Here is a 12,320-nt window from a genome sequence, read left to right as displayed (position 1 = left end):
AGTATTAAAGAATTAGCATGTGCTTGTAAATCTTGAAAGCACCACACTTGGGGCACTGGGTACTCAGCACTGTTAAAACCTTTAAGTAACACAAAGTTCTTTAAGGTTTATTTTAAGCACTCTTCTGATCACTTTTCTATGAACCAAAGACTGGTGCATGGGACAGTTTGACTCACTCATTGATGCCTTGTTAGACTCTCTTTCCCTACCTTCCCTGGCTTCTTTAAGAGGAGGGCAGCCAGTCAGAAGCTAGCTGGACCACTCTCTGCCAATGTATCCTGGAGCTCATTCTGTAGACCAGGCTGGCCTTGAACTCAGAGACCTATCTGCCTCTGCCTCCTAAGTGCTGGGACCTGGGATTAAAGGTGTGCACCAGTACCAACCAGTTCGGTATACACACCTTACAGCACTCTACAGTTTCGGAGAAACCATTTTAGCTGATTGCCCCAGCCCCTGATTTTCCTCAGCCAGGGCTATTCAGTTTGTACTAAACTTTTTTTTGCCTTCACGGGCACCCATAGATTGTATATGATCTTCTGCCATTTCCACAGAGGCCAGAAAGAGAGGGCTACCTTTAGTGGCCTCATAGAGATGCTGCTGTAACTGGTCCTAAAGGGATGAAGTTATGAGTTTTACCTTTCAAAGCACTTGCATGAGAGATTTGCTGTGATCGGTGCTACCCCTTCCCGGGTATATAAGCAAAGATGTCTGGCTCACTTGGGAAGTTGCCTCCCTTGATGTTAGAACACTGGGCCCAATCAAAGCCTCCTTTCTGATGATCCTCTCTTGCCTACTTTTAGTAGTGTGGGCTGAGCTGGCAGTGGAGAAGCAGCAGATGACAGAGGCGTGTTGCCTGACAGCTGAAGAGGTGGCAGCCCATCAGTTTGAGAGAGCAGAAGAGAGGAGCAAGGGGGAGAGCGGGGTAGAAAGGATGGAGCAGAGTAGAAAACGATAATAAACCAGAGAAGAGCTGGTGATGCACCCATGAGACCCAGCAGTCAGAAAGCAGAGGCAGGCAGATCTTTGTGAGTTCCAGTCCAGCCTGGCCTACACTGTGAGACGATGCCTCAAAAGGGGGAAGTGGGTAGCTGGAGGGATAGCTCAGAGGTTAAGGACACTAGCCACTCTCTTACGGCTGACCAGGGTTCAAATCCAGCGCCCACGTGGTGGCTCACAACAGTCTGTAACTCCAGTTCCAGGGGATCTGATTCCCTCTTCTGGCTTACACAGGCACCAGACACACATGCAAGTCCATAGACTTACAGGAAAGCAAATCACATCTGTAAAGTAATAAAAAGATAAAAAGATCCAGAGAGACTACAGCCCCAGTCATTGTTATAGAGAGCTGTCTGTCAAGTTTTCAGGACAGATCCTGGATACCCCTGGCCACCAGCTGTAACGCTGCCTGGTGTCAAGGGTTGAAGGATCAGAGGCTCACCTACCCTGGGAAGCTGCAATTCCAGTTGCTGCCAAGGATTGAAGAATCCTGATTCCCCTCCCTACCTGCACAAAGCTACGTCTAGAGTTTTGCACTAGAGGGCGCCATTGCTGCAAAACCAGCCAAGACGTTTGCTTACAGAACATTTGGTGGCTGTTGGTAATTATCAGGGTAGAAGAGACAGACTGCTGTCTGGGACCCTAAGCTCAGGACTTCCCAGACTAAAGCAGAGGATCCTGAGTCTGAGGCCATCTTATGCTACACAATGAGTTTGGGCCGGGCTAAATTACAGGTGAACCTTGAAGAGGGGAGGATAAAAAGGAGAGAGGGGAGGGGAGGAGAGAGGGGCGGGGCACTGAAGGTTGATTAATAGTGTGACTGATTTTGCAGAGCACCAGAGTTTTGTCCCCAACATCCATATCTGGTGGCTCAAGCCTGTAACTCCAGCTCCAGGGGGAGCCCTGCCTCTGGGGTGCTAGGGCACCTGTATCCATGTGCTCACATACAGATAAAACAAAAAGGTTTTTAAAACTACAGCCTTGCTTAGCAGTGTAGCTTAGTAATAAGGAATGTGCTGGAGTCCCTTAATCCCCAGCACCAAATAAAGTCTGTGTATGTGTGGTATATTTATGCCCGAGCCACTATGTAGTCCTGGCTGACCTGGAACTTACAATATAGACCAGGCTGGCCTCAAAGTCACAGAGATATACCAGCCCGGGCCTCCTGAGTGTTGGGATTGAAGGTGTGCACCACCACGTATTGGGGAGGGTGCATTGCACCCAGACAACAGCAGAGGGTCAGAACCTCTGGAACTGGAGCAGGGAAGGCTCGTGCATGCTAGGCAGGCACACTGCTCTGAACTCCATCCTCAGCCCCGGTCCTCTTCGAGAGCAGTGTGCACGCTTACCTGAAGAGCCCTTTCCAGCTCCCACCCCTCCTGAAGTTTTACACAGTCACCGGATCTCTCTATGGGGATCACCGAAAAGGACCTCTCCCTGGCTTCGAGGTCTCTCAGACTGGGGCTGCTGTGTATGAAATTCTTTCAGGGAGTAAAGGAAGGCGAGTCGGGGACATATTTTACTTGAGCGCCTACCCAGTATGTGGGTTCAACTGAGCCTTGGAGGAAGGAAAGAACAGTGTGATTGGATCTGAATTCTGTGACCAGAGATGACTTACCTGGATCCCTCAGAGAAGGAAAGGCCTGGCCTTGGGTCCTCAGGACCCTTGCTTTTCCTGGTTTGTTGACTGATCCACAATTTCTATCATTTAGAGATGCTGGATTCTCCATATTTGCCCCGATAGCTTCCCAATATATCCCCTCTTCCCTTCATTAGTAGACCGGGGCTTTTGTCTTTGACAGTACTGGGAATCAAACCTAGGCTAGGCAAGCGTTTTACCACTGAGCTGTAGCTCTAGGCTGGACTTTGGTAGTTCTTCCTCACGAGAATCCCAACATCTTGTTTAACTCTATAGCATCATGTGGCCTTCACCCCACCTGTCCACTCAGGTTTCAAACATTCCTGAGGACCCGTAACAGGCCAAGCACAAAAGCTTAGCTCTCAGCCGGCAGTGGTGGCACACACCTTTAGTCCTCGAACTTTGGAGACAGACAGGTGGATCGCTGAGTTTGAGGCCACCGTGATCTACAGAGTGAGTTCTAGGACAGCCTGGGCTACCCAGAGAAACACTATCTCAAAAAACAAAACAAACAGCTTAGCTGTCCTTCCCCTTTCCACAGTGATGCCTAAGAGACTGGGCGATTGTCAGGGTCACAGATGGTGACATGAAGGGTTGCCACCTTCACCCCTAAGAGCTCCTGTGTGCCTGGACAGATAAAAGATAGCACACCTATCTTCCTTTTGATTTGGTTTGGTTTGGTTTTTCCAGACAGTTTCTCTTTGTAGCCCTGGTTGTCGTTACTTTGTAGACCAGGCTGCCCTGGACTTGAACTTGCAGAGTTCCGCCTTTCCCTCCAAATGCCAGGATTAAGGTGGTGCACGACCTCCGCCGGGTACACACCTATATTCTTTAAGGTCAAAGCTGTCTTGAAACTCTGGACTCTCCCCTCAGTACAAAGAGCTATCAGTCACAGCAAACCCATCCAATAGTAAAAATGCAAATCCTACTACCCTTCCCTCAAAGATGCCTCCTTCTCCCCAGATCCAGGACGGGCGTCCCCAGTAAACGCAGAGCTGACTTGCACTAGGGAGCATTATTTATTTAGTTTGACTCTGGCTCACAACTGCTTCTTCTTTTCCCATGCTGCTGTCATTAGAAGGTCCTCGGTCCCACCGTGTTATATCCACCTCCAATTAGGGCAACTCAGAAATAGCTTTCTTGGCTGGGGGACCAGTTGGCTTCTGGTGTTCTTTGTTTTTCTCCTCATACATCAGAATCCTGGAAGAGACACAGGCATCAGGGACAAATCTCTCAAGGGAGTAAACCTTAGGTTGCTTTGAGAGTGCAGAAGGGGGGGTTGGGATTTAGCTCAGTGGTAGAGCGCTTGCCTACCAAGCCCAAGGCCCTGGGTTCAGTCCCCAGCTCCGAAAAAAAAGAAAAAAGAAGGAAAAAAACAAAAAAAGAGAGGGGGTTGGGGATTTAGCTCAGTGGTACAGCGCTTGCCTAGCAAGCGCAAGGCCCTGAGTTCGGTCCCCAGCTCCGAAAAAAAGAAAAAGAAAAAAAAAAAAAAAAAGAGAGAGAGAGAGAGAGAGAGAGAGAGAGAGAGCAGAAGGGGAGGAAGACAAAACTCGGGGAACACAAAGCCAGGGACTGTGGGGGCCAGAGCTGTGGATGGGTTGGGGGTCGATCGATCGTGAAGGGTCTTGGAAGAGTCCCTCTGAGAAGGCAGGTGGCTGTGGGGACAAGGCTGCGGCTATGGAGAAGGCAGGGAAGTCCCAGGAGGTTGGAACTGGATCTCACATTCTCAAGATGGCAGATCTCTTGCCCAGCATCATTCTGAGAAAGTCAGAGTAACTGAACGTCTCCTCGGAGCCACTGGACACCTCTCTAATTAATTTCTTCAGCTCTAGATGGGTCTTGGGAACCCCAAGTTTCTCCAGCATTCGCTTCAAGGACATAATATCTGAAGGTGGAAAAGGAGGGTTCCCCCTCTGCAATCTTGTGCCTCCGTGTACCCACCCACACCCACCCTAGTATTATTGGTTATGGCTAGACCTTTTCCTGTCCATGGGGGGACAGAACTAGTAGACAAGGGCTCCGTTTCCCTAGGTCTGCACACTAACCCAAATCACCCTTTCTCACCGATATCTCCATTGCCATTCAGATCAAACTCCATGTACTTCGCTGGGTGAGAAAGAGAGCAGAGAGTATAATTGCTATTGTGGGGGTTTGCGGTAGAGACAGCTGAGCAATGCCAGGGTAGAAGATACAGAAGGAGGGCATGGGGAGAGAGGCTTGTGAGGGAGCCTGGGGGCGGGGATGCTAAGATGGGGAGAGCAGGACAAAGGACCACCAATGGGAAGGAGGAGCTTGAAGGCACCTCCCTCCTTCCGCAGGACAGCCAGCCAGCCTTGCCACGATTTGAGCCCCCAGCCTCCAGCTCCCCCCCCCCAGTCTCCTCACTCTTGAAGGCCTCCAGTTTGGACTGCAGATCCTCATCACTGCTGTACTTGGGATCATCGAGGAAGTGCTGTTGGGGGCCACAGAGGAGCAGGGGGTCGGATCATCCTGGTCAACCAGAGGAGCTCCAGACCCCCCCCACCCTCCCACCCCCGTTTCTTGGCTCCTGCTTTTACCTTGTTGATCCCATCCAACCTCTCTTCCTGTTGGGCTTTCAGCAGTCCAAAAGCTTTTCCTCCTGAGGGGTACAGAGGTTAACCACCCCTCCCTCCCTTTCCTCCTCCCCTGTGCCCAGCCCAAGTGTTGCCCAAGGGCTGCCCTCTGAGATTCTCCAGCAGCCCTCTGGCTCCCTGACTCATGCTGGCTCCTGGTGCTGTACGGTCCACCTTCCCTACCCTGCAAATCCTTGCTCTGGCTCATAGCTCCTCAGACGCTGGTGGCCTTAGGTGGGGAGATGACGATGAGGCTGCAGTGTGTTGGCTGGCTCCTCTCTCCACCAGCTCCCCAGTCCCTTCTGGGACTTCTCTCACACTTCCCCTTTCTACCCATTCCTCCTTTGCTAACTTCCCAGGCTTCACTTCCCCATCAGCTTCTGCTGACACCAGCATCCCAGGAGAAGGCGGACCAAGTTGAAAAGTAAGATACTGAAAAGCTACTTTTGAAGGGTGGGGGCAGGTTCTCGTATTGTCCAGGCGCATATTGTCCTGCCTCAGCCTCCCAAACGGAGCAGCAGCCCTGTAACACTCCTAGCTCCACACAGCTCCTTCAGAAAGGCAGACTGTACATGGGAGGGGCGTGGAAAGGCACCAGGATCTGGGGGACTATCGTGATGCCCTAGGCCTGCAAGCTAGCACCTAAGAGAGGTTGAGGCTAGAGGATCCTGGGAGTTGGAGACCAGCCAGGCCTACACAGTAAGAACCTGTCTCAAACCCAAACCAAGGAAACACTAAACAATGACTTCTTCCCCAGACCCTGGGGTGGGGGCTGGGAGGGTTTACTTGAAATTTCCTCAGGCTTCATGGTGCAGGTTAAGACAAGCAGCTGAGGAGGACTGGCTGACTTTCTCCCGTAGGGAAGAGAGAGTCTGAAGTCTGCAGGCTGCTCCAAGAATGGGGTGAGCTGAGCCCAGGGCCCTGGAAAGTAAAGAAACTTCTCTCAGGGGCTACAGAGGAACACTCAGGACACATGGAGACATGTCCCAGGACGACTTCGGTCTGTGTTCTTCAGGCTCTTGAGTGCCAACCTCCTGCCTCACCTGCTTTGGAATCTTTAGTTGAATCTACAGTCATTTGAGAGTTTAAAGAGACACTTTGGAGGAACAGAAAGTGAGACTGAAAGGGACGGCAGTCGGAGCCACTTCCTGTCCTCAGCATGGGTTGTGCAAGGGTCTAATTCATGCAAATGTCCTCACCTCAGGGTTGGGGATTTAGCTCAGTGGTAGAGTGCTTGCCTAGCAAGCACAAGGCCCTGGGTTCGGTCCCCAGCTCCAGAAAAAAAAAAAAGAAAAGAAAAAAAAAATGTCCTCCCCTCATACCAAACCTTTGTCCAGTCAGGTCCCTGGGTCACCAGGGGAGGCCCTTCCTTTGTTCTCTCCCCTCCCCCAAGCAATGTCCCCTTGTACTGCAAGTGTCCACAGGAGACTCCAGCCTTTCCCTTCCCTTTGTGGTGGTCACCTTGAGCCCCTGCGAGAGGCTCTCAGTGTCTGGTGGGGACAGTTTTCTAGCCGCATTCATGCAATGAGGACTGAATGCCTTCTGTTTGCAGGGCACACTGCTAGGCCTGGGTAGCCAACCGATGAAAAGTCTGGGCTCATGGTGTCCGTATGGAGAAAGCAGGTTTGAATAGCATGGGAGATGGCTGAGAAACTGCTTTCAGGGATGCAAGAGATGCGTGGGTCAAAAGGGAACAAATTTCTACTTTTTTTATTTGCATCTGTGTGTGCGAGAGCATTCGTGGCACAGTATGTGTACGGAAATTACAACTTGCAGGAGTTGGATCCAACCAGTTCCCCAGTTAATGACACTTCACGGGGGGAGGGTTCTCCAGCAGCAACCGGTTCCTCAGTTCCTGATGGAAACTGATCACACATCCTGTAGTATAATTCAGTTCTGACACTGCTGACAGCCAGTCCTCCGTGTGGAGGGGCTCTGTCCTAACAAGACTGCTCTAGGTTAAGATGCTGGTCTCGAACCCAGGCCTCGTACACTTCTGGACAACCAGCTGTATAAACCAAGAACGCTCTACAAGCCCCTCTTCAGATTTGGTAATTTGCAGAGCTGGCTCATAGGACTCAAAGCACCTTGCCCTCACTTGTGTTCCATTAGAAAGCATCCGACTCGGTGGCAGCCAGATGGAACAGTGAGTCGAGGTACTGTGGAGAGGGGTCTGGAGCCTTCATGCCCTTCCGTACTAACTGTCCCTGGCAGCCCTCTGACCGAAGAGTGTTTAAGGAGGTACCATCAGGCTGGGATCTGGGATGGCCCATTAAATAATCAGCTACTGGCTACAGACCAGTTGAGTTGAAAGTTAGAGCTCTCTTCCTCACCCCTGCCCTTGGCAACAAGATTCCTATCTTCAGGGACTTTCCAAAAGTTACCCTATTTAACTTAAACCCAGTCAAAAGAGTTACTATAATAGACGGAAGATGCCGTATTAAACCTTTATCAGTTAGCAAACTGCAAAGGGGTTCAGGAGCTTTGCCCAGGAAGTGAATGCGGTTCTGTATCTCGGTGTGACCGGGAACGGTAAGGGCAGCAGCTACCAGAGCAGTCTTCCTGGCTGGAGAGTAAGCTCACAGCAGCTGCAGAGGAAGCCAGCCTGAAGCTTGCTTGGTTGGGGAGGGGTGCGTAGAATAAGAGAGTAAAGGGATTTTTAAAACGTCCGCTGGGAAGATGTGGGACTGGGGAGGCCAAGTCAGGACTGTCAAAGGTTTGAGGGAAGCAGCCTTAACGGAGGAGTTCTAAGTGAGCCTGAGACAGGGTCTGGAAAGAAAAGCAAGGGCTAGGGCCAGGGCGGGGCTCCATGATTGATGTTGCTGCCACCAAGCATGAAGACCTGAGTGGGAAGCTAGAACCCACATGGTAGACAGGAAGGAACAGGCTTTCTAACCAGTCCAGTCATGCACTTGCAGACAGACAGAGAATAAATAAATTTAAGAGAAAAACCAAAACCCCAAACCAAAATGTACTAGAAGAGGCTTGGGAATGGAGTCAGGGAAGGAGCCATTAGAACACCGTGAGATTAGAGACCTCTTCCTGAGAGTCTTTGTTAAGCTTCTGTGCTCCCCAAGGGGAATGACTGTGCTATCTGGAAAAGCATGCACTGTCCAGAAAAAGAGGGAGTGTGTGTGAGCACATGTGTGCCATGTGAGCACATGTGTGCCCTGAGGAGGAGGGGGTGTGCCCTGGGGGTCTTCTATTTGCCCTCCATTCTCCCAACCCTGGTCTCTGCCCAGGAGACTGACCTGTGCAGACCACATCAGAGGGTGCGTCTGACTTCAGTTAGTTTGGGTCTTGGAGGAGCCCTGACAGGGAAACAATAGGATGGAGGAACTGGGTGTCTATCACCATGGCTACCTTTTCATGAGGTCACAGTGGCCCAACTTCCCCTAAGGCCAGCAGTCCTCCTGAGGTACCTGCTGGGCTAAGGTTTCTTTCTGTCAGTAGCCCACAGGCCAGCTCTCAAATGACCTGTGATGGGAAAGCCATACAGGGCTGACGATGGCCTTGAACAACTGACCTCCGTGCCTCAGCCTTCCAAGTTCTGTGACTCGAAGCCAGTGACACTTTTAATAAAGACATAGAGGACAAAGTTCCATTGTTTGGTTTGAATAACTTAAAAACCTGTGTGTGTGTGTGTGTGTGTGTGTGTGGTGTCTTTTGCCTACATGTATGTCTGTGTACCAGTTCTGTTCCACAGGCCGATTGAGGGTGTTGGATACCCTGAAGCAGGAGTCATGAAAGGATTTGAGTTGCTGTGGACCCCGAGGTCCACTGGAAGAGAAGCCAGTGCACTATTTGGCTGATCCATTTCTATAACCCCAAGAACTAATTTTTTTTTTAATTCAAGAAGTTACTGAACATTTGAGGCTAACCTGGTCTACATACTCAACACTCAAGTATTCTGGGTTACAGAGTAGCAGGTCTTAAATTAATTAAAATATAAACTGAAGGCTGGGTGTGTTGGCGCACACCTTTAATCCTGATACCCAAGAAGAGAAGCAGAAGCAGGTAGATCTCTGTGAGTTCAAGGCCAGTCTGGTCTACACATAGTTCCAGGGCCAGCTAAGAACTACATAATTGAGACCCTGTCAATAAATAAATAAATAAATAAATAAATAAATAAATAAATAAATAAAGCTATTAAAGCCCCTAGAGAGTCTGAGATAATGAAGCTTGTTCTTGAGTACACATACGCCATGACTTACTCTAGATGGACCGCCCTGGATAGTTTTGTCAACTTGACACAAGCAGAATCATCTGAGAGGATGCCTGCAGATCAGTCTGACTGGAGGAGGGCCCCGCCCACTGTGGGTGTGGCCAACCCTGGGCTGGCGGTCCTGGGTTCTATAAGAAAGCAGGCTGAGCGGCCATGATGAGCAAGCCAGTACAAAGCACCCTCCCTGGCCTCTGCATCAGATCCTGCCTCTAGATTCCTGCCCTGTGTGAGTTCCTGCCTTGTGTGCCTCAGCGGTCTGGGTAATTCAGGTAATTCCCTTGAACTCACAGAGATCTACCTGCCTCTGCTTCTCTTCTTGAGTACCAAGGTTAAAGGTGTGCGCTAACACACCCAGCCTTCAGTTTGTACATGGACTAAAACCAAAAGCATTCATATAGTGTCTCAGAATCCAGAGCCATGGCAAGAGGGTTGGAAGTCTTACCTGGCAGAAAGGAAAGGGGTGAGCAGAGTCCCCTTATGTTTGGGCCCAGTCATCTCCTGGATCACGCCAGCCCAAGAGTGGGAGGAGAGACTTCTATACACCAAGTAGCTAGGGTGGGAACCCCAGAGACTCATAGGTGTGATTCCCGACTTTACAGTATTGAACACAAGAGTCTGGTTCACAACAACGGCGACTTATAAACCATTATTTCCTGAGCCCTGTGTCAGAGTGTGCATGGTGAAAATACAGGTTGGGGGGCTTGAGAGACAGCCCCGCACTTAAGAATGCCTGCCCCTTTTCCAGAGGACCCAGGTTTGATTCCCAGCAACCATATGGCAACTCACAACCCGCCTGTAACCTCAGCCCCAGGACATGCTATGCCCTATTTTCTGTGTAGGCAACAGGCACACATTTAGAGAAAACACCCATACACATAAAACGAGAAGAGACAAGAAAATACAATGTTCATCTTAAACCAGAAGACCGATCTACCTCCCTTTCCAAACCATGGGCTTATGGTGAAGAAAGGTGTTCTCCACTCTGCTTGGGAATTAAGAGATCTTAGGAGGGAGAATTGAGGCCCTGTGGAAAACGACCCAAATGCCTCAGGTCCCAGGCTCTATGGCCAGCAGGGGGCAGCATGTACCTGCCCATGGCACCTGGGTCCCACATCCTCCACTTAGCTACCTTAAGGAGAAGGCCTCTCTCAAGAGTTCACTGGTGGCCAGATGGCCTGGTGAGGCCTTCCCAGGTAGTGTGGGGAGTAGTTTGGGAGGGACGTAGCATGGAAACGCTCCAAGCCAGCCTTCTTAACAATGAGTTATTGGTTCTTCAACAGAGTCATGAGTCACTGCATGGGAAGCAACTGCACAGTTACAGAACAGAGCTCCACACAGACACAAGGAGGGGGAAAATGCGTAACTTTAAAAGATGGGGTTGGTGGGAGGGTGGAGAGATAGCTCAGCAGTTAAGAGCACTGACTGCTCTTCCAGAGGTCCTGAGTTCAAATCCCAGCAACCACATGGTGGCTCACGACCATCTGTAATGAGATCTGATGCTCTCTTCTGGTGTGTCTGAAGATAGCTATCGTGTACTTATATATAATAAGTAAATCTTAAAAGAAAAAAAAAAAGATGGGTCAAGGGCTAGAAAGATGGCTCAGCACTTAAGAGTACTTGTCTCTTTTGCAGAGCAATTCCCAGCACCCACAGAGTGGGTCACAGCCATCTCTAACTCCAATTCCAGAGGATCCGGTGCCCTTTCCTGACCTCCATGGGCACCAGGCACACGCATGGTGCACATGTATACAGGCAGGCAAAACATGTATTATTTAAAAAAAATTTTTTTTAACGTAAACCTAAAAAAGATGGAGCCCTTGAGATTACTCAGTGGATAAAGGCCCTTGCCACCAAGACTAATGGCTTTTGTCCTTGGGACCCATATGGTAAAAAAGAGAGAACCCTGTCCCCATAAGCTGTCTTCTGACCGCTACACACATGCTGTGGCATGCACGCCTGGGTAGACACACACGCAAAGATACAAAAATGTGAAGAAAATAAAAGGACCCTGAGGATGGCTGGTGAGGTTGAGCCCATGCTCCATGTGGCTCAGTACAATGTAGGCCTCTCTTCCAGGTGCTTTCTTCATCTCTTGTGGTCTATAAAGTATATACCAGGGCACACAGGCACCCGCATGACCTGCAGTTATGGGTGACGGGACGTCCGTCACTTGTGCCTGTGAAGAACATCTCACGTGACTCACACTTTGTAGATTCCCAATAAATGTGGTTAAGTAGTCTGACTGTGGTGGCCCACACCTCTAATCCCAGCGCTTAGGAGGCAGAGACAGGTGGATCTCTGTGAGTTCAAGGCCAGCCTGGCCTACAGAGTGAGTTCCAGGACAGCCAGACAGACAGAGAGACCCTGTCTCGAAAAAACAAAACAAAGCAGGGCAGTTAAACAGAGGCTAAAGGGGTTGGGGATTTAGCTCAGTGGTAGAGCACTTGCCTAGCAAGCGCAAGGCCCTGGGTTCGGTCCCCAGCTCCGAAAAAAAGAAAAAAACAAAACAAAACAAACAAACAAACAAACAAAAAACAGAGGCTAAAATAATGAACGAATGGGTTTCTCATGAGTAAGTCCATGTAGAAGGCACCGTGCAAAGCAGGTTTCTGCTGGGAATGTTTCTTACCGGGAGATAGGAAAATGAGGACTCAAACATATCCGTTAATAACTCTTTTTTTTCTTTTGGTTCTTTTTTTTTCGGAGCTGGGGACCGAACCCAGGGCCTTGCGCTTGCTAGGCAAGCGCTCTACCTCTGAGCTAAATCCCCAACCCCACTGAGCTAAATCCCCAACACCCCCCCACCCCCCCCACCCCCCCACCCCGTTAATAACTCTTACTCCTCTGTCGACACTGCTGGGGGAAG

The 12,320-nt window shown here is 50.1% G+C and overlaps 1 protein-coding gene across 4 annotated transcripts; it reads right to left on the bottom strand.

The window, feature by feature from the left end:
- Positions 1 to 3,635: 3,635 nt before the first annotated feature.
- Aif1 (allograft inflammatory factor 1) lies at positions 3,636 to 9,542 on the bottom strand. Of its 4 annotated transcripts, XM_006256065.3 has the most exons (8): positions 8,652 to 8,776; positions 8,481 to 8,540; positions 6,016 to 6,150; positions 5,194 to 5,255; positions 5,021 to 5,087; positions 4,700 to 4,741; positions 4,358 to 4,520; positions 3,636 to 3,835 (listed from the first exon to the last, which is right to left on the bottom strand). In XM_006256065.3, the coding sequence occupies exons 3-8, from the start codon at positions 6,035 to 6,037 to the stop codon at positions 3,751 to 3,753; spliced, it is 441 nt and encodes a 146-aa protein (XP_006256127.1). In that variant the 5' UTR covers positions 6,038 to 6,150; positions 8,481 to 8,540; positions 8,652 to 8,776; the 3' UTR covers positions 3,636 to 3,750. The 4 variants fall into 4 exon arrangements, with proteins under 4 accessions (XP_006256127.1, XP_063135085.1, XP_038954423.1 ...); XM_063279015.1 differs by lacking the exons at positions 8,481 to 8,540; positions 8,652 to 8,776 and adding an exon at positions 9,444 to 9,542; XM_039098495.1 differs by lacking the exon at positions 8,652 to 8,776 and having other exon boundaries at positions 8,481 to 8,555.
- Between the last annotated feature and the right edge of the window lie 2,778 nt (positions 9,543 to 12,320).

The sequence above is a fragment of the Rattus norvegicus genome, chromosome 20, assembly GCF_036323735.1.
Source record: "Rattus norvegicus strain BN/NHsdMcwi chromosome 20, GRCr8, whole genome shotgun sequence".
Classification (NCBI taxonomy): domain Eukaryota; kingdom Metazoa; phylum Chordata; class Mammalia; order Rodentia; family Muridae; genus Rattus; species Rattus norvegicus.
Note: the sequence above shows the minus strand (reverse complement) of the source record. Positions and strands in the feature narration are given on the sequence as shown.